Source organism: Protobothrops mucrosquamatus, unplaced genomic scaffold (genome assembly GCF_001527695.2).
Source record: "Protobothrops mucrosquamatus isolate PMUCROS unplaced genomic scaffold, P.Mucros_1.0 scaffold_257, whole genome shotgun sequence".
Taxonomy (NCBI): domain Eukaryota; kingdom Metazoa; phylum Chordata; class Lepidosauria; order Squamata; family Viperidae; genus Protobothrops; species Protobothrops mucrosquamatus.
This window is the reverse complement of record NW_015386333.1, coordinates 2,656,539-2,679,218: the sequence shown is the minus strand read 5'-3', so window position 1 is coordinate 2,679,218 and position 22,680 is coordinate 2,656,539. Positions and strand designations below refer to the sequence as shown.

General features: G+C 35.6%; 1 protein-coding gene across 2 annotated transcripts in view; it reads right to left on the bottom strand.

The window, feature by feature from the left end:
- The window catches only part of IMMT (inner membrane mitochondrial protein), a 35,341-nt gene that overhangs the window by 5,819 nt on the left and 6,842 nt on the right, over positions 1-22,680 (bottom strand). Inside the window, exons 3-12 of one of the 2 annotated variants that reach the window (XM_015831500.1) lie at positions 20,009-20,198; positions 19,155-19,278; positions 17,087-17,209; positions 12,912-13,016; positions 12,253-12,389; positions 11,153-11,256; positions 9,726-9,861; positions 8,345-8,474; positions 3,855-4,078; positions 29-160 (exon numbers count right to left, since the gene is read on the bottom strand). In XM_015831500.1, the coding sequence (XP_015686986.1) occupies positions 29-160; positions 3,855-4,078; positions 8,345-8,474; positions 9,726-9,861; positions 11,153-11,256; positions 12,253-12,389; positions 12,912-13,016; positions 17,087-17,209; positions 19,155-19,278; positions 20,009-20,198 (1,405 nt within the window). The remainder of the gene's footprint in view (positions 1-28; positions 161-3,854; positions 4,079-8,344; positions 8,475-9,725; positions 9,862-11,152; positions 11,257-12,252; positions 12,390-12,911; positions 13,017-17,086; positions 17,210-19,154; positions 19,279-20,008; positions 20,199-22,680) is intronic. The other variant, XM_015831501.1, reaches the window with a different exon arrangement.

Genomic DNA, 22,680 nt, shown 5'->3' with positions numbered 1-22,680 from the left:
CTTTCACTATAATAAAGCAAACTCCCACCTGGTCAAATTGTTGGTTCAGTTCTTGTTCTTGAATTCTGAGAACATCTCTTAGATGATCAGCATGTGCAGCAGCTTGTCGGCGTAACTGAGTTCGCATTTCACTTTCCATAACAGCTTGAGCTTCTTCAACCTGTTAGAAAACTCACTAGTATTTCCATTTTTAAAAATTGCCTGTGAATCTGTAATCTCTATTCATAGTTTAATAATATTTTTGTTAGGTAAACCAAAAGAGCACAAAACAATTCTATTTTCCAGAATTCATCAAGTTAAATTTGCAAAAACAAACAAAAAACGGAATGGGAAGATGCAAAACCGCTTTTAAAACTAGATATGGTATTTCAGCCAAGAGGTCTGAAATCATAATGTAAAACTTAATCTCAGTGTTGAAAATGGAATACATAGTTCAAAGATACATATTTTTCACTGAGACAAATACCACAACAGCCATTGAACAACAGACTGGGGTGCACTACAAATGGGCATTGTTAAACCTATCATTGAGATAAATCTACTTCTTCACACATTTGAAAACACATTAGTCTTCTATCTGGATGAAGCACAAAGTATAAGAATATTTCTTTTCTTACATTTGTTGTTTGGAAGTACTTTTCAGGATACATGTTTAACTCTGGATACACGTTTATTCTTTAAACAGACTAGAACATAGAACATCAGTGTTGGAAGGGGCCTTGGAGGTCTTCTAGTCCAACCAACTGCTCAAGCAGGAAACCCAATACCATTTCAGACAAATGGCTGTCCAGTCTCTTCTTAAAAGCCTCAAGTGATGGAGCACTCATAACTTTTGATGGCAATCTGTTCCACTGGTTGATTGCTCTCAGTCAGGAAATTTCCCTAGTTCCAGGTTGCTTCTCTCCTTGCTTCTTGTCTTGCCTTCTGGTGCTTTGGAAAGGAAGTTGACCCCCTCTTTGTGCATGAAATATTGGAAAAGTGCTATCATGTCGCTATCATATGCAATTCCTGCAACCATTCTTCATGTTTTAGCCTCCAGCCCCCTAATCATCTTTGTTGCTGTTCTCTGCACTCTTTCTAGAATCTCAACATTTTTTTTATATTGTGGTGACCAAAATTGAATGCAATATTCCAAGACCTTGTAAAGTAGTACTAACACTTCACGTAATATTGATTCTATCCTTCTGTTAATGCAGCCTAGGATTGCATTGGCTTTTTTGGCAGCTGCAGCATACTGCTGGCTCATATTTAAGGATTCCACTAGGAATCCAAGATCCCTCTTGCAGTTATTGTTATTAAGCCAAGTTTCACCTAATCTGTACCTGTACATTTGGTTTTTCTTACAAGTGTAAAATCTTGTTTTCTCTACATTTAATTTCATTTTGTTAGATAGGGGCTGGTGTTCACCTGTGTCAAGATCTATCTGGATCTTGAATCTATCTTCTGGGGTGTTGGCTATTCCTGCCAGCTTGGTGTTGTCTGCAAATTTGATGATTTCCCCTTCTATTCTCATCTAGATTATTTATGAAGATATTGAAAAATACTGGGCCTAAAACAGAACCTTGGGGTGCCCACTGCTTACTTCTCTCCATGTAGAAGTAGTTCCATTAAGGACTACATGTTGAGTGCAATTTGTCAACAGTTACAAATCATCTGGTGGTGATGCTGTCTAGCCCACATTTTTCTAACTTTCCAAGAAGTAGATTGTGGTCTACTTTAATGCCTTTCTGAAATCCAAGTACACTACGTATGTTTACAGCATTTTGTTGGTCCACTAATTTAGTCATATTGCATTACAGTCTGGTTTGGAAGCATCACTGCTTCAGACAGGAAGGCAGTGCAAAGTGGTGAGGATGACTGAAAAGATCATTGGCAGTTCCCTCCCTTCCATCCAGGACATGGCATATAAGCATTGCTCGAGCAGGGTCCGCAAGATTGTCTGGGACACTACACATCCTCTTCACGACCTGTTTTCCTTGTTACCTTCTGGGAAGAGGCTCTGTGGTATCCAAAGCAGAACATCCAGATTCAGTCAGTTTTGTTCCATACAGTGTTAACCTCCTTCTGTTATGTATTCAAGATGGACAGTGATTAATATTTATATGTTACTTATATGTAAGGGCGTAGGTCTATACATATGTTGTATATAGTATGTTTAATTATGTGTTATGTATGTTTACACTTTGAGAGCAAGCAACTAAATTTCATTTTTAATGCGTGCCACTGTGCCGTCAAAAATGACAATAAAGATTGATTATCTATCTATCTATCTATCTATCTATCTATCTATCTATCTATCTATCTATCTATCTATCTATCTCTCTCTCTCTCTCTCTATCTATCTATCTATCTATCTATCTATCTATCTATCTATCTATCTATCTATCTATCTATCTATCTACTTTGTCAAAGAATGAAATAAGATTTCTTTGACATAATCTGTTTTGACATGTTGGTTTTTGGTTATAACTTTGCTTGTTTCTACATGTTCGCAGATCTGTTTTTTAATTATCTTTTCCAGGATCCTGAAAATGTCAGGCTGATTGGTCTGTAGTTTCCTGGATCTGTTGTTTTTCCTTTTTTGAAGATGGGAACCACATCACCTTTTTTCCAGTACTCTAGTAGTTCCCCGTTGCTCCAGGATCTTTGAAAGATATTGTTCAATGGTTCCAAGATCATGTCTGCCAGCTCCATCAGAACTCTGGGATGTAAACCATCAGGTCCTGGTAATTTGAACTAACCTAGGGTGGATAGATGTTCTCTTACCATTTTTTTTTTGCTTATTTTAATTTGTATTCCTATTCTGTCTTTTACAATTCTGTTTTGGCAGGTTGGGCTAATTTTTTCTTTTTGCATGAAGACAGATGCAAAGAAGGAATTAAGCAGCTCTGCTTTCTCTCTGCTGCCCATCACTTTCTTGCCATCGTCTCCCATTAGTAGTAGTATTATATACATAAAATATGAAAACTCAGCTGCCAGTTCTTTACCTGGTATTGACCTTCATATGCAATCGGTTCTTCCTAAGAACCTAGGATGTAGTAATATATTGATGTACTATATGTGCAAATTCAAGCAGTGTGGCCTTTTGTAATTAACAGGTGAAATTTTTGTCATCGTCATTATTCTCTCTCTATGAAAATTTGTGAGATCATTTAATGGTGGCTGCTGCTTGAAAAATGATCTATGTAAGAAGCTAAGGTTTATGAAAACAAAATGATTACTTGAAATATAAACTAACGTTTTAACCACATATATAATCCAATTCTTCACACGTGTTTAGGATGACAAGCCACTAAATTAAGAGCATAAAAGCTTCTAAGAGAAAATTAACTTTCCTGATTCTGTCAGTCTTGTAGGGATTAATTCCGACAAGATCTCCCAATTCTAGAAGGCCAAACATCATGCAAAGGAAACTTCTATGGCTGCTGTCCACCTGCTTTTGAATGTGTTTGACAAGTTTTGTAACTAACTTTTTATTCTTGAGAAATCATACAACTCTTTTCTTTTGAATAATTGCCTCATGGGAATGGAGCTACACTTCTTTTCTGAGTGATTTGTAACACAGTGCTTATCTCAGGTTTGTCAAACATTACTCCAGTTAATCCCACAAATGCATTGATTTGGCAATACATACTAGAAGCTGGACTTTGTGGTAAGGATACATTAGTGCAGACACTGTAGTCTACATGAAAATTTGTTCTCAAAGCTATCATAACCAAACCACCATTGAGGTCTACTTTAATGCAGTGTTATTAAGTAAATGAACATTAAATAAGAATCCTTGCCCCAATTGCTGGCCAATACTGCACAGATAACTTAAAAGTATGTTAGAAAATTAAATACCCATTAGTTACCTTCTTCTCCTGTTCAATTTGGATTTCATTCTTATGACGTTCCAATGCCTTTGCTACTGCTGACTCAAAAGCTTTTTTTTCTTCCAATTTTTGCTTTTCCAGAGCTGTCTTAATATGTTGTTGCTCTCGGACTTTCATATCTACCAGTTCCTTATTCAGTTGGTCTATACGGCGGTGAGCATGAGCAATGAGAGAGTTCAAGTCATCTGTTGTCAGCCGGTCAGCTGGAGAAGACAGATGTTTAGACAGATAAAAATTGTTAAATTTTCACATATTACTTAACTGCATAAACAAAGTGAGATTATTTCAACTTTTCTCAACCTAAGGCCTCCAAACAATTCAAGCTTCAGTTCCCAACCCTTCCTAGCCGACATGGCCGACATGTAATTGAGACCTGATATCCAATATTACTAGGAAGAAGCAAGAAAAGGCTGATTCAAAATTCTATATATTTCTTTCCTTTATCAGAACCAAATATTGCAAACTACTTGAGGAATTTATTTTGTAGCAAGAAGCAGTATAGAAATACAAAAGAACACAAAATAATTGTTCTATGTTCTCATGTATTCTGGAAATGAAAGCATTAGTGAAATCTATTCATGTAAAAAGACTTTAGGGTAGAAAGAAGAGAAGTACAGTGCTTTTGCAACAGTAAATAAAGTGTTTATCAAATGAATCTTTTCTCATTTGAGTGCCCCAGTTAGAGGTAGGAAGAGGAATTGATTTATGCCATTTCTTAAACATTCAGAATCCTGAGCGACTACACATGAAATAAGAGAGAAAACACTCATTGGACTCAAATTCTTTTACACAGAGATCTTTACAGTAGGGATAATCTAACAATTGCAGCACCATTATAAAAATAACACAGTAAAATAAAAAAATTAATATCACTGAGTAATTTTATTGATTTGATTAAACCAAGAAAAAAATATTTTTTAAAAGTAATAATCTACATTCAACAAGTTTTGTGTCATCCTATGTTTAGATCAGTTGTTCAAAGAAGCTTTGTCTGTGTTCAACTCAATAAAGGAACCACTAATAGTTATTTTTAAATTTCAGTGTGACCTACTATCAAGAATTATATTTTTAAAAGTTATTAAGTCAAAAACCATTTGATGATTTGTTTTTTAAAAATACATTTAACATTTTAGATTTTAATGTTTGGTTTTAATTTATTTATGTTTTAATGTGTAAATAGACAGACAGACAGACAGACAGACAGACAGATAGACAGATAATAGATAGGATAGATATATAACAGATAGATAGATTTTTATGATTAAGCTGCCTAGAGGTATCCTATGGTAAGATGAGTGACCAATAAACAAACAAACAAACAAACAAACATTCTTTATATAGACAATACACAAAACAATCTTTAAACATAAAGAAAAAAATTAACAGGAACCAAAGCAAAAAGATTACTTTCTTACAAATCCATACAAATTATTTATATGTACATAAACATTCACACCTAAACTTTATAAAATAATAATTTGTAAGACCATGATTCCCACCTTAGACACAGAATGAGCTAGATCAGAGATCACCAACCTTTGTCGGTTGGCGGACCGGAGGAAAAGGGAGAAGGAAGAAATTTACATGCGTGCATGCGCACGGGGCCGCAAATATGCACGCGTCGCTAACGGGACAGGGCTAGCTCCCGCGTGATACTAGCTCCACCTCATTCTTGCAGCGAAAAAAGTTTGGTAGCGACAAAAGTGAATCTTAGGAATAGATATAAATAAAAAGAAAAGAAATAAAAGAAACTAGAGTGAAATAAGTCAACTGCATAAAGAGAATGTATGATTCGTGTAGAAGCAAAGAACACAGATTACTTCCTCCAAAAAAATGAATGCAATAAAATGTAAAAAAAGTAGATGTGGAAACAGTTGGGAACATAGTGAAAATAATAACATTATAAAGTACCACAGAAGTGTGTGGAAATACACTAATATAATACATGAGAAAGGATTCTTGATGAAGGGAAAGAAAAAAGAAAGAAGAGCAGACAAGAAAAAATGCATTTAAGAGAATGACTGCTGCAACAAATAAGGATGGCAAAATATACAATATGTATGGGGTCAAAAAAATGGTAACCAAAATGCATGCACAAAATGAATAAAATATCTGATATAATCTGATCAATATCTGATAGATAATCTGATACTGAACAAGTAATTGGGAGTTAAGAGAAGGATATATATTGATGTATTGATGGAACAAATATTCAAGGAATTCTTATGGGATATTCATATATTTGGAGTCCCGAATGAATACATATATGACTTTTGTGTGCAAGCAGTATGGCTGCCTGCCTGAGAATCCAAAGAAGTGCAGTAAATGTCAAATACATTGCATGATGCAACAAGGAGAATGAACCTGAAATATAAGTGCATTGAAAATCAAGGTAGCTGTATCTACCAGGGAACTGGAGTGAATAATTTCAGATTACATATAAGTGGCAAAAAAGAAGGCAGGTAGGAAAATTTGTGCAGGTAATAGAAGGCTTAGTATAGTATAGATAAGAAAAATCTGGACAAATGTTAAATGTACAAATTTGTATTCTACATGTGGTTTGTTAGAAAAATAAGTATTTGTTGAAAGAATTGAAAATACTTCTGCCCACCTTGTTATATGGAAATGAGAAAGAAAGGCATCTCAGCATGAAACAAAATTGAATGGAAAGAAAATGAGTGAAAAGTAAGGAAGTTAAAATGAAGTGACAGGTTAAGAATGAACAGGGAAATTATGAGGATGGAATATAAAATCAATTAGTAAAAAAGAAGTAGACATAATTAGTCACAGAGGCAGACTAGATAAAGAACAACATGCAAAATAAGGATGGATAAGTTGAAAGAAAAGAGAAAAATGAGAAAGTACTGCGACATAGTTAACAAAATCTTCAAAAAAAGAGGTTAGAAATTTAAAGAATAAAAGGTATTACATTAATCGTTATATGCATATGATGGAAGAATATGATTGATATTTGTGTAAAGTATAAGTACTTGTTATTTCTTTTTCTTTTATCTCTGATCTTTAATTTCTTTTGCTTACTACTTTTTCTGGGTTTGCATAACAATGTTTCTCTCAAATACAATATCATAGATATGCATGGATTTACTGTAGGTCAGCCATTTAGTACTGGAGGATTTGGTACTGAGGAACTTACATCTAACTGCTGTTTTAGTGAACTACTTTGTATTATTTATTTAATTTATACATGCTGTTTTAGTGAACTATTTTGTATTATTTATTTAATTTATACATTTCCTCATCCAAAGCTGAACTGCAACAAGTATATCTTTATTGATTTGTTTCAGTGAACTTATATTTACTTATGGCTGAACTATTTACTTTACTGTTAATATTTTAACATTATCTGCTTTAAAAATGCAATTTAATATATGGTGAAGAATGTCTTCAGCAATAATAGCTTATTATTAGGAGTTTTTGTTCCTTAAAATAGCTCAACTAATAGCTGATTTAAAAGGCAGACAGGTTAAACAGCAGAACAATAGAAAATACACTAGATCAGTGATGGCAAACCTTTTAGAGACCGAGTGCCCAAAACCCGCCCCCACCCTGCCCCTCTGCCCCCACTCCACCACCCCACCACCCCGCCCTGCCTACCCACAGGGCCACCCACCGCCTCCATGGCCTGCTGCAGATCGTCCAGGCGGCCCAGCACTACCATGGCAGCCACACCCTCCGCCCGTGCCCCACAGCATCATCTGCACGCGATGGGGCGTAAGGGCGGAGTCTTATTCCCACTGCCCGGCTGCCATGTCCTTGGCTGCGCTGTTCTGCACGGGCCGCACCCGGGGGAACTGCTGGTGAGGAGGGGCTGCAGGGAGAGGTGGGACTGGGGCAACGGCGAGTGTGCCCACAGAGAGGGCTCTGAGTGCTCCCTCTGGCACGCGTGCCATAGGTTCGCCATCACTGCACTAGATGGTGTCACATTCAATCCGACATTCCTAGAACTTTAAAAGATATTAGGTAGTAAGTGGGAATTACCTCTGTCTAACTCATAGAACTGCTGTCTGTCATACATGAAGGTCTCCTATATATCTAACTTTGAATAAATGTCATTCTTAAAAGAACCATGTGCCAGCAGGTGGTTTTAATTTAACTGATAAACTTGCACATTGTTTTTTCCATATTTTAGTTCTTCAGATAAATATTGGAGGAGTATGAGTTTGTTTGTTTGTTTGTTTATTAAACGCAAATGTACACCTTCTCAAATTTAAGGTATATTGTATTTAGATATGGCAGACTATTTTATTGCTGATGGAAAGGAAAATATACCCATATGAAGCCCAAAAGAAAGTATCCAAAATTAAGAGTCCACAGAATTAAGTAGGCATCAATTTAAGGAGTTAACAAGGGGAAAGTGTCAATCAAGCTAAATCAGTGCTAAAAATCAAATATTTAAATGGAAATGTTGGTCATGACGTCAGCTATTTATATATTTTGATCTTACTTACTTAGCCCCTTCCAACCAGTTTGAATGTCAGGAGTAACACTATCCAGCTCTCTCTGAAATTCTTCTCTTGCTTTGGTTACAAGATCATGGTACTGTGTTACTATTTTAGCCTCTGACTGTGCTGCTTGTACCTACAGAATAAAAAGAAAAAGGCTTAAAATCTCAAGCAGCTGTTCAGTCAGTAATTTTATAAATAATGCCTAGAGTAGAAACAGGCAGGAATAGGAATATCCAGTAACAAAACAGTTAAGCAATGATTCAATGGCAAAAGTTTATCAATTACTTCAGTCCTTTGTGATTATATTCAAAACTTCTTCTGCATTATTAGTCCAGCTGAATATTAGAGTTGAGGTGAATCACGTGTCTCCTGGAAGCACATAAATTTAGCCCCGCCCAATACGCTTGTCAGCTTGTCCGAGAACAGCGTGAGGCCACTCTTTTTTTACACACACACACAGAGAGAGAGAGAGAGAGAGAGAGAGAGAGAGAGAGAGAGAGAGAGAGAGAGAGAGAGAGAGGCAGAAGGGAAGCACAAGTGCCTCTCTGTCTCTGTCTCTCTCTGCAAATGGCGGAGGAGGCTGGGAACCGCAGGAGAAGGCTCAAAGAGCCACATGCGGCTTTGGAGCCACGGGTTGCCGACCCGTGACCTAAGGCATAGTAGTCTAGTTGCCCATTCCAGGACCACAGAGAATATGAAGAAAAAAGCCAGATTCACTATAAGTATTTGTGGTTCTCAGAAGGGTAATGAATGTTTTTCCCCCCACTACTGGTATATCTTAGCTTCCAACTGATGGAACCGAGTAGAAGTTCCAAAGAACAAATATGAAAGATTCAATCCCTGCCCAGGTAAGACATGAACATCCATTCTCTGTAGTTATGTGAACTTCTGAGGAGTTCTATGTGCATAGAAACTACCATATGTCTACACAGGCAATCACTCAAATAGCACCAGTTATAGTTAAGGAACTTGACTTTTTTGCTTTTGAAGAAGCAGCAATCTTTCACATGTTCTCAGCTCTTGTCCTAGGTTCTCATTCTCTAATCTCTGACTATTTTAAAAGGATAATTTTAAAATTCCTCGTTAGAAATATACAAAATAGAGATGAGATACTGATAGCATAGAAAAATGCAACAGTAATTATCCAACAATTCACAAAAATGAAAGAAAATATTTGAAAAAAGGATACTGAAATTAGTTCCTATTTCATGTACTTCTCAGCAAAATATTACTTTATTTATTAGATGTACTGTAGTCTATTATGGGGAAATATATCAATTTATTTCTAAGATATCAAAAATAAATAGATTTTTAGTATTAAAGTTCACTGAAATATCCATAACATCCGTGAAAATCTATAAAACCCGATTTTGTATGAGTTTACCTTTTTGACCACATTGTCCAGATCAGTGATCATGCGATGGAGGTTCTCTTCTGTGCTCTGTATGTGAGGCTTGACTCCAGGTATACGAGATTTCTTGGCACTATCAATCACACCTTTCATTTTCTCTATTTCTTCTCTAAATGAAAGCAGAAGCCATCAAATATACCAGCATTCATTGTTTGTTCAAGCAAAAAAAAGTGATGAAAATCAAATCTGTCACTGCTTTGTGCATTGTTTATAAAGCAGGAGTTATCTTCTTTAGATAACTGGCACAATTTCACACAATATCATAGGTGCTAAGATGCAAAAAATGTTTAATAAAATGAAGATTACAGACATTTACATATTTACATCATCCCTACCAGCCTCTGGAAAGTCCTTAAAAATTTTTTTACCAACAAATCCCAAGAAGAGAGAGCCTGTGAGATCTTTAAAATGTTGCCAATTTCCCTGAAATCTTGTTTTTTATTTCTAATTGTTATTTATAGTTGTTTATGTTTGCTTTTAACTGTTTTTGTTGTACACTGCTCAGAGTCAGAGTGTGTGATGAGAGACCATATAAATTTATTTCAATAAATAAATAAATAAATAAATAAATGTTTTAAGGCTGAACAAAATGTCTATTCTCATATGGGAACAAAGATCTTGCCAAATAAGGTAGTATGAACTTTTAATATAATGAAATAATTCCTTTTTAATGAAGTCGTTGAGCAATATTGACAGGCAGTTCTCAGACCACTCTTTCAATGACTGTTTGATGTTATGGTGGTTCTAAATATGTAATGTGCTTACAACTGGTCTTTAAAAGACCAGCTGTCACATGATTGTGATCTGGGTGCTTGTGCCCTTGTGACAGCTGCAGCATCCCACAGTCATGTAATTGCCATTTGTGACCCTCCCTGCTTGCTACCTATGAGTAAAGTCAAGAGGGAAGCCAATAGGAAAGGCTGTAAATCACTTCAGCAAATCTCCCCAACCCAGCAGCAGTCACACTTAGCCTGTGGCCAATGCTTGCGTTATATCTCACCAGTCACTGTGCACCCTTCACAACCCAGCAGCAGTCATTCCTGGCCTGCAGTCATTCCTTGCAGCATCTTGCCAATCACTGGTCACACTTGATCCAATAGCAGCCATTTACCTACCTATTTACATTGCCTCAGATTTGCAAATTCCTGATGGTTTCCCCATGGACTTTGCTTTTTGAAAACCAGCAGGAAGTTGTAAGGAGGCCCTCGTCTATCCTCACTTAATGATGGTAAGAGACTACTAACATAGTTGTCATTAAGGAACGCAATCAAATGACATCTTGCTGCATTGTTTAGTGACAAATTCCAGTCCCAATAACTAACACAAAAACTCTACAATTGTTGTTTTTATAGTACAAATATTTTTAAAATCTTTTTTAATATTAAAACTGGAAAACTCACTTGGCCTTTAATAGAATATCTGCAGCTTCATCCACAGTTTTTCTACGATCCTTCAACGCTTCTTCCAAAGTTTGCCACTGAGCTGCCTTTTTCTCACTTGGAATCTAGCAAGATATTCAAGATACCCAATCATTTCATTATACATTATTATTATCATTATTTTTATTATTCATTATTGGACAAATTCCTTGTGTAACCAATCATACTTGGCCAATAAAGTATTTTATTCTATCCTAATATATCAGTGTCACAGATTATCCAAACTTTTGTAGATGTTCTTTCTCCTACCTTTTAGTAGGAGTATAAATGCACTAGCTAAGTTTGAAAAAGTGGCTTTCATTCAGCAATGTGATATATATGTTTGCAAAATCAAAACGTATCTTGGCTTCTTTCAAATCAGACAGTCCCCAATCAACAGATTTGCACTGTCTTGGTTCAAAATATATCTTCAGAGCACACCACTGAAAAAATGCATTAGAGTACTTTGATACTGAGCATCTAGTCCTGCTGAATGAAAAAAGTACATCAATTTCCCAGGCACAATTGGGACCAGAATTGCTAAGCAAGGTGGTTGTTAAATGAGTTGTGCCTATTTTTAACTTTTTTGTAACAGCTGTTAAAAGAATCACTGAGGTTGTTAAGTAAAACCAACCTCCCCATCAACTGGTTTGTCAGAAACCAGTTAGGAAGGTTGCAAATTGTGATTACATGACCCTGTGACGCTGCAGCAGTCATAAATAATGTTGGTTGCCAAAACCCCAAATTTAGATCATGTGACCATAGTGATGCTGCAAATGTCATACACAATGACCAGTCACAATTTACTTTTTTCAGTGCTACTTTCACTTTGAATAGTCAGTTAATGAATTATTGTTAAGTACAAAACTATCTCTATTAACTTTTCATCTCTAGAATAGAAAAACACCCTTTCTATTGTTGGTAAGTGAGGACTACTGTACTGTTGAATAACTTACATCCCACCTCTCTATTGGTTTTGATCTCTAGAGATGCATGCCACATTTAGCAACTTTTCCTTAGCGATTAAAAACTGAACAAAACTTACAAAAATTTAACATATAATAAAGATAAAGCATGTGCACCTCAGAGTTATCCATAGCTTCTTTCAATTTCTGAGCATGAAGATTGACTGCCTGCACAGCAGCTTCCTGGAGAGTAACTGCTTGCAAAGTGATACGAGCAGTGCTATTCAAAGCGCTTTCCAAGGATGCTGCAAGTGCTAGAAAAGGAAAGGTGAAAAACTGTGATACATTTTATTGATCATTAAGCTTACATGATTAACTTATAGTTAATTTCATGAAATGCAGAACTGGCAGTATGGTTAACTATTTGCAGACAAGTCAAGACCAGAAACCAGATTTAAATACAAAGTTGGCTGTCTATCCATTCTGACTTATGTTGAAGCACTTAAAAGTTCCAGATTCACTCATCCTGGCTTTGTATTTATGGGGTACTTCTACATAGTATTTATGAGGTACTTCTATACCACTGCCATGGTTCCGAACTATATTTTGGTACATTTGCCACCTCATAAAAAGCAATAAGAATTAAATCAAATAAAATATATATTAAAATAGCCCATAAATCTATTTTTAATCAGAATATCTTTAAATGCTGTAAAATGGATATGAACCACCTAACTAATTATATTTTCAAAAGGTAAAAGGTTTCTTTTAGAGCTACTGAAATTAAAATCATGTTTTTGGAATTGTATAAAAGCCACATTATCTGCCCAACATACCCTTAATTCTATCTTGTTCTTCTTTCTCTTGTTGTGCTAGACGAGTTGCAACCTCTTCAGGTGATCTTTCTTTTACAAGAGCATCACCACGACGATGTTCTTTACCTAGATATAGATATTTTTAAGCACAATACTGAAAGGAAAACCAAGACTAAGCAAAACTTATTTTTAAGATAGTGACTTCTTTGTTAGATTTCTATAATGAACTGTGTGCTTGAAAAGCATTTTGCAGTATATTAAATGTCCTCCTAATACCTTGTCTTAAACCAATTAGCAATGAGGGTTTGATGACTGAATTATGCCTTCAGTTATTCTAATGGCATTAACACACACATTAGACATAAATCTTGAAATTATAGTGTGAACAACAGAGATCCACATTTCTGCTCACCCTGAAAACAGTATGAAGACACATTGCAGCTTTTTACACTACTCTGGATCTGGGGAGACAACAGTAAATTCTATGCACTAAAACTGAGTTTTGGAGAGTTCAGTACAAGTATGGAAAATTTACCACTTCTTCTAACACCTGAGTAAAGAAAGAAACAGTAATTGCTTTTTTTGTGCGTTCTTCTAGTTCTAAAATAAAATTTAGGCCTGTGTTTTCATAGTACGAATTGAAATATCTTAATCAGTTGGTCAGTTTGATCAGCTAGTACCAAAATGAAACTCTGCTTGTACCTTCAATTCCAAAATTGAGAACACAGAGGCACAATCTGAAATTGGAGATTATGACTGCCTGAGGGGAAAGCCTTACAAAATGTAAAATGTATTTAAGAAAACATACTAAAAACAGATAACAGAAAAAAAGCAAAATCCTGATAACCACAAATTTTAGTTTACTATGAAAGACAGTTAGTAGCAGTGGACCACAATAACTTTTATGAATACTACCATAATCTGTAAATGTATTCTTTTTTGGAACTTTAGACTAAAAAAATTGGTAAGGCCAGAGGAAACCAATGAAATAACTTCAGGGAAAGATCCTACCTATATACCATCGGCAATGGAACAATTGTTTATCTAGATAAAATAGTAAACAGTATTCTTTCTTATTGGTAATTAAACTGATTTTCTTATCATCTAATTTCAAAGAGGACATTCATTAAGTTAAGAAAATACACATTCAGGACATAGGGGGAGAAATATACAAAGTAATTGTATTTCATGATGACATCTAAATACTGTGACAGATTTACTGAATTCTTACAAAATTACACAGAAGAATTTCTTTCTCAATAAGATTTCACTAAAGAGAGATTTAAGAATAGTAACAAAAGCAGTAAGTACAGTGAAATTGAATATATATATATATTCCAAGTCATGTTCATATTAAATTCTTCAAAAGAAAAAAATAAAAAGGATGAGGCAAGCATTCTCAAGAAAAGCAGTCTGTCAGAAATAAAGAGGGGGAAAAACTTTATAAGAACAATATTTATAGATTTTATTTTCTCAACTTTGTATTTTATTGCTTAAAGTTTTCCCCCCAAAAATCTAGGATATTTTATTGAGAAAAATGTTTCAGTTTTTAAACTGAACAAAAATAAACCCAATAATGAGACTCCTCCCCAAAATGGCTGCTGACCAGTAGGAAGATTTTTTTCTCTCCCGCCAACAATCTGCTGTTTTTTGCTGCCAAAGCTGATTCTTTGGCAGCGTTGCTCTCTGGATTTGAATCATGGCACTTAGAAATGACCTAAGATGACTTTTAGAGAGCTGTGGATCTAGCAGAAGGGGAATCTTGAAGATAGCAGTTCCCTATAGGGGTAGCCAAAAAGTTACTAGTTTTTTATCCATCTTTTTTTCTGAGCAGACCATTCTTATCAGCAAGACTGGGTTTTAACTTCACTTTTTTTAAAGGCTTTGTTTTGCTTTGTTTTTTATCTTTAAAAGTTAACTGGCTGTTCGAAGGCCGATTTATTTCAACCCATGCTCAATTTTTTCTGTTCTTTTTGCTTTTTTCCTTTGAACTATTTGGCTATTTTCATTAAGTTCTGATTTTCTGTAAGGATTTTCTGTAAGAAAAATCACAGATTGTTCCTTGATAGTAAAACTGTTTTCACTTGATTTACATTTTCATTGGACATTTACTACAGGGATTTTTATCAATTTGCAAAAAGTTTGGAGGTTATCTTTCTCAATCTTTCTTTTGGATCGAAATATCCAGAAAATATCTTCCTTGCTCCTCTATCTATTTTCTTATTCTGCTTTGAAGAACTTTATCTACTATATAGAGCAACAATGTATCAGATTATAAACAAGGGAATAATGTTGACACTCGGGAAAAAGACCATTTGATAACATGCAATTCCCATCTGAAAGTTTTTTTAAAAAGTTTGATGAATTGATAAAGGTTGGGGAAAACATTCAGACGCAAGTAAATGTAGATACATTAAACCCACAAAGGAATGTGATTTGAAAGCAGTGGGTTCGTTGTGAAGAAATATGGATCCCACATTCAGAACTAACTGAATCAACTCCATACGCCTCCTTAAAGTTCAAGCCTGCATTCTTACACAACAGCAGAAAACCGAGTGGATAAGTGATAAATTGGTCTTCCTTAAGTGGACTGAAAGAGATTGGGGAATGGATTTATCACATTTAACTGGGAAACAATTTTATCTGGACTTTTTGGGGACAATAGACTGGCTTTGGAGATTGGACTAATTATATTTAATCAGATAACTATTGATAAGAAATGGTATTAAGAAACAAATGTGGATATTTGCTCCAAGACAAACCAGTGTTAATTTTTGGGACAATTTGGGATCATTAAGAAGCCGTGCTAAATCTTTTACGAATTGATTACAAGACAGTTTGTTAACAGAGGCTTTTGAAATTTTAATGTTGTCTTTTTTATATTATTATTGTTCCTCTTGTTAACTATATTTTCATTAATAGGTCCTAGTATACAGATGACAGATTAATAACCTGCAAATAGAATTAGTAGTTTAATATTTTAAAATTCTTTAGGCCTATTTTGCAAAGGGTGGGAAATAATATTGGTGTCATATATTAATCAGTATTCAACTGGTGTTTTGTATTTTAACTTATTTTTAATAGTATAAAGATAGTTTAAAAAACAATAAACCTAGTAATGTATCAAGAATATAAGATAATATATGCCCATGTTTTCATTAATAGGTCCTAAAATCAAATATTATTACTGTAAAAATATGTAAAAATGCCAACAAAGGAATATAGCAGTGGTGGCGAACCTATGGCATGCGTGTCAGAGGTGGAACGCAGAGCTCTCTCTGTGGGCACACGTGTCATCGCCCCAGCCCCGCCTCCCCCCACAACCCCCTCACCAGCAGCCCCTGTGGAGGAGAGTTGCCCCCACGCAGAGCAGCGCAGCCAAGGACATGGCACTGGGCAGCAGGGTCGTTTGCGGGGTGTGGGTGGAGGGCGTGGCTGCCATGGCGCTGCAGGGTCACCTGGGCAATCTGCTGTGGTGGGCTGTAGAGAAAATAGGTGGCCCTGCAGGTGGGCAGGGGTGGGAGGTGGAGCGGGGGCAGAGCGTGCGGGGCAGAGGGTGGGGCGGAGGCATGCGGGACGGTTTTTGGGCACTCAGTGTCTAAAAGGTTCGCCATCACTGGAATATAGCAATAATAGAACTATAGAAATTAAGAGGGATGTTATTTTTTTGTTAACAAATAAAATATATCTTTAATTGTTTCAGTCTCTGAAATAAACTTGATTTGAACTGAAGAGAGATGTTACTTTCATAACCAAAATAAATAAGAGTTTTGTCACTTTCTATACAAAACTAATATTTTTATGACTTTTTGCTACATTGAAGTTGAATATATAAGTTAACTGTTTTGGTTACTAAAAGCAGCAATTAGGCAGATGACAATGTGGAATTTTAAGTTACACAGTCATAAAAATTAATAATCTTAAATCAACTGATATCTTAGATATGGGACAAAATTATTAATCTTCATGTCCCTAAGCATCTCAAGAAAGTAAGCACAATCAGTAACAAAATATTAAAAGTGGTTATACAAAACTCTCAGAATAAATATTAAATAAGTCATTTATCAATCAATTGAGGAATTCTTGCTCAAAAAGGTGGCAAGAATCTTGACAGTTAACATCCATGTATAATGGAACTAGCTCTGAATTTCCATAATTAATTTTTTTTCAGAATTTTGCAGATAAACAAAAGATACCTAAGTCAGGAGGTTTTTGCTGAACGTGACTTTTGTTGCATTCCTCCTCCTGCTGCATTCCTGGAGCTGGTACTGACAATGCTTCACCTGTTGCTGAGATTATGTGAGCGACTTCTGAGCCGGCTGTAAATATTGATGATACATAGACTTAAAGGGTTGGATGCTGAATGACTGAACTATCTTCTTGGGGATGTGATCCAACAGTTAATAGCCAGATCACTACCTTTACAAAGTACAATAGTACTGATTTTTATCTTAACTGTCTTTCTTTCTTTCTCTTTCTTTTTTTCTATCCATCCATCCATCTTTATTATTTTATAAATAATTCAAGGAAGTGAGCATACATAATATTCCTTCTTCCTCCTATTTTCTCTATAACAAAAACCCTATGAGGTGGGTTGGGCTGAGACTAACCCTAACCTTAATCATTATAGCAAACTGGCTCTCAAACTTAATTATTTTATATGGTTTGGGGTTGGGTTTTTTTCTTATTTTTCTAATTGCATTTCTTTAGTATTTTATGTCATGTTATGACTTGTAATCACAATGAATTAATTGAATGATTGACGCTGTAAACATGTACAGAAACTCCATTCATACATTATTCCATGTCACTGCTACTGCCACTACTCTCCTTCTTTGCTTCTAGCAGGACTTTGGAAGCTCTTACAAAGTCTTATTTGAGGCAGAGAAGAAGCTAACCTCTGTTACTGTGAAAAACTTGCAACAATTGTTGAAAATCCAAAGGCAGTCTTTTTTAAATATTCCAATTGCCATTAAATAGCATCTAAACACAACAAAAGAAGTGCTTTAAAAACCAAGGTATGACATGTCATTCTTTTTCCATATGGAAATAACAAATAGGCAAAGCTTTACTTTGCGGCTAGAGTATTCAAAAGTAATAACCAGATAGGTATAGATAGTACATTTTTTCCAGCGGCAATTAAATTTTATAGAGCTAAGGTAATCTAATTTTTACTCCATGGTGTGCAATTCTGTATTTAAAAATAAATGTTGTCCCATGCTTTTCAATTCATTTCTAAAGTTTTATTTTAAATTAAACTAGAAAGTCCTCTAATAACTGTTTTGTATGTGAGGCCACTACCTGAGATACTTTACTGCAATTAAATTTTGGAAGCAAATCTCCAGTCCTACTTGTTCTTAGAGAAAAATTCAATTCCTCTTGTAAAAAGCCATAGGAAATTATCTTTCCTGTTATAGCCTACCAACCTAATTACTAATGATCTTGATTTACAAATTGGCAATCTAATGTTCCAAATTATAACTTAAAGAATTTTATCTCAATCCTTTTGCTATTCCTAATTATTTTAAGAAGCTTTCTGTCATGCCAAAAAGTATTCAGATTAGCAAGACTTAATGCCCTGCTAACAAACATACAGGAAGCCAGTTTAAAAATATTTCCCAATGAGATAATAACTGCATTTGCTCAGAAATAGTTAAATCAGTAACTTCTACTGTCCCTTATTTCAATACTGAAAACTGATTTTAATATACTCTCTTTCTTGCTGAGTTTAAGGATTACTCTCGGTGCTACTGATATTTCTAAATCTTCTTTTATTGAAGCTGCTGTTAAGAATTGCCTTTTTGGGAATCCAAAAAGATACCCAAAGCTATTTACTTTCTTACTGCTGCTGTTTGTATACACATATAAAAATACTTTATCTTATTTAATTTAACCTATTCAATCTATTACATAATTTTCCTTCTCTTAATTTATTTAATTAGTTTCAACTATATCTAGGTATTTTCCTTTTAATTTGTTCTTTGACCATAAATATGTAAAAAAATAATTTTCTGAAGATTCATGGTTCTTATATTTGTTATATGCTTTTAACCTTTTAATAATTGTATACATAAAATATTTTAAAGCATATTTCAACAACAGAAGTTATCAGCAAGCACTGAATATAAAAGGACACACAGGTATTAATACTCTCAAAAGAAAAATAGATTAGAGCTAATTTAAAATAACAGCTAGTTTCAAACATTACATCTTTCATAAATAGGACACCGCTGCCTAGTAGGATTTTAGGGAAATAGTTTTTACCTTCTTTTTCTTCAATAGTAGTTGAAGTAGTATCTATTTTGCTCTTTGGAGATCTCACAACTGGTTGTTTAGATTCTTTCTTTACTTCTGCTACAGAAGAGATATTTAGTGGAGCTGACTGTATCTGGGGGGAAAAAATATTTAGTACCTTTAGTTAGTAGATTTTCTTGTTACAATTTTAATCTTTTTATTTGTGCTTTGCCATCTGGAGTTTAAAAAAACTCCATTCTGACCTGAAAGCAAAAGAAAATTCCTCTTACTTTCCCAGTACCTAGTAATATGACATACCTTCATCATGAATTTCATCTTAGCTATGAAATAAAGTTTACAAAGAAAGAATTTCATTTTCAAGGACAAAAACTGAACCCTAAAGTTTAGACAAGCTAAAAGCTAACAAACTAAGAATAGTATCATAAGCCAGCAAAACCTTCAACCAGAGTTTCATTAAAGCGATTCTCAAAATCTAATAAAATTTTTGAGATTATACATTCTAGAAAAGGAATGATATCCTGAATAACGTTTTTGAATTACATATTTATAATATACTAGCTGTACCCAGCCACCCGTTGCTGTGGCTCAGTCTGGTTAATGTTGCTGTAGCGTGTGTTGCTTTTATGTCCAACAGATGGCGCTGTTTTTTCAAAAAAAGCATGTTTTTACCTATCACAAGTGTGACATCTATATAATAGTAGGTATATAAAACCACACGCGTATTCGAATGCAACATTGTGTCAAAGTTTCAAAGCAATTGGTGAAGAACTTTTGGAGATTTAAGATTTTGAACAAACGAACATTTACATTTTTATTTATATAGATTCCAAATCCCAAGTGCAATTTTAAAAAACAAAACTTACTGGTTTCTTTGGTGTTGAAATATTATCAGGAAGAGGACCCAAAACTATTTCAAATAAGTCGCTGGAATAAGGGATTGTCTTCTCTATATTTTCTCGGAAGCGTGGATCATAATTTGCATATAAAATAGTTCCACCTATTCCTCCGCCAACAAACAAAACACTGGCACCAATTATTTTCCCTGCAGATACACTGTTAAAACAAGAAAAAAATCTTTTAGATGTGTATTTAAAAACAGAAAGAAGAGTATCAGATATTTGTTAGAAAGCCTAATCTTCCTAGGCTAACAATCAAAAAGCCTTAAATATCTATAGGTAATTATCTGCATCTTTGAATGCAAATGAGAGAAATGTCAAACTCCTATAAACCACGACATAAACACTATTCCCAATAACATATAAAATATAACCCAATGTATTATAACTAAGGCTGGATTTGAAGATAAAAAAGTGCTTGGGAGCAAACAGAGACACTAACATATCATCTGTCAGAAACTTCTCAAAGCAGCTTCTTCTTCAGAACAGCACAACTGCTCTTTGCAACATTAATACAATTCAAAGTAAAGTGGGATTTTTCCCTTTCTCAACTTTATATGCATAACAGGCAAGCCTTGAACAGAGTTTCCCCAAACGTAATTTATGAGTACAACTAGTCCTCAATTTATGACTCATCGGTTAGCAACCATTCGAAGTTATGACAGATTTCTCTCCCCCAAAAGTACTTAAAACCCAATTTCAAGGTTACAGTGGCAGCATTATCCTGTGATCATGTGATTGCATTTTGGGTGCTTGACAACAAACTCCCCTTGATGGCTGTTTGCAGCGTTCTTTGGTTATATGGCCACATTTTTCAATATTTTTGTCTGCTTCCCAATATTTATTTCTCATTTACAGAAAAAAGTGCCCAATGGGTATATTGGATTCACTTAATGACCACAATATTTGCTTAACAACCACTGCAAAAAATGTCATAAACGTGGGCCTGGTCACATAGTGGCCCACTTAATGACCACAATGACTTACGACTATAATTCTGGGCTCAATTATGATTGTTAATTGAGAACTACCTGTAGTCACAAGAAATGATTGGCTGTTTTATAAAAGCAGTAAGAAAATCCATGGGTACACCTAACAGAGCTTTTGTGTTTCACTGGTTCTTCTAAAGTAAATTCTTGTAACTTTTCTATCAGAAGTTCCTTGCATTAAAATATTCAAAGAGCATCAGTATGACACTAAATATAAATTGCCTTGTATAGAAACAATGCAAATTTCATATTTCTGCACTGTAAATCACAATATTAGATGTGATTTGGAAAAAATGTATTTTCAAAACTATTAATGTCTTTGAGATGTTTAAACAGCACCCACTTCCTTTAAGTGAAAATATTAAGTAAATGGAAAAATAAGAATATGGCAGAATAGCTGTTATTACAAAACATACTCATTAGTTTCTAATTTTTTTTCTTCTAAATTAGATTTTACAAATTAACCTGAAGGTAAACAAATCTTTATGAAAATTCAGAGTATCAAGAAAGAGTTATACTATGTATTAAAATAAAGCACCCATTATCTTGCCATTGTAACTTTTATAACTGTGTTTTTATTTCTTTCATTCAATAAAGGAAGATACAAAAAATGTGTATCCAATGCACTGCTCTATCAAGAAAAATACCCTAGATCTCCCACCTAGCATAGCAACTGTACAGTATGCTTATAGCAAACATGTCAAACACAAGGCCCGGGGGCCGGATGCAGCCCGCAACATGGTTTCATGTGGCCCGCAAAGCCATCCTGGAAACAGTGAGGGAATGGCCCCTGCTGCTTTAGCCCCGGTCCAGGCCGCCCGGGAGCCAATGTACAATTTTGCGGTGGCCATCTATGCTGAAACGCATTCAGTCTTAGCTCCACAAGGCCATCTAGAAACAGCAAGGGACCATCCCCTGAAGCGTTGGCTTTGCCCCCTGGGTGTGCACTGGGGAGGTGTCACCCTTTGTGAGGAATGAAGAAATGCACCATCGCCTGGAAGTGGCCAGCAAATGGCCCTCGCCTACTTCACATATCTGGCTTGATGGGCTCCGGGAGAGGGGTTTCAGCAAGCAGTGGGGTGCTGTCCTCACAGTGCCGAGAGGCTGAGCCAGGCGGTGTGAATCCAAAAAGAAGCGTGCCGTCGCTCAGCCCCCAAGGTGCAAAGCTAGCGAGCTTCGCATTGCCCGGCTCAGCCTCTTGGTGCTATAAGGAGAGCGCCCCGCTGCCTGCCAAAACCAGGCAAGGTGGGGGCTGGGTGGCGTCATGCTTCTTTTCAGATTCGCGCTGCCTGGCTCAGCTTCTCAGCACTGTGAGGAGAGCGCCTCGTTGCCTGCTGAAATCAGGCAGGCTGGGGGCTGGACAGCATTGCACAGGTAACGTCGACTCTCACGTTGCTCATGGCGTCCCCTCCCCCAGAGCCCACCAATCCAGATATGTGAAGTAGGTGAGGGCCATTTGCTGGCCATTTCCAGGCGATGGTGCATTTCTTCATTCCTCACGAAGGGTGACACCTCCCCAGCTGCGTTTCTTGCCTGTTTTTCTCCCTCCCTCATCTCAAATATTTCCCACCACTCTGTTCTTAGGAAGGAAGGAAGGAAGGAAGGAAGGAAGGAAGGAAGGAAGGAAGGAAGGAAGGAAGGAAGGAAGGA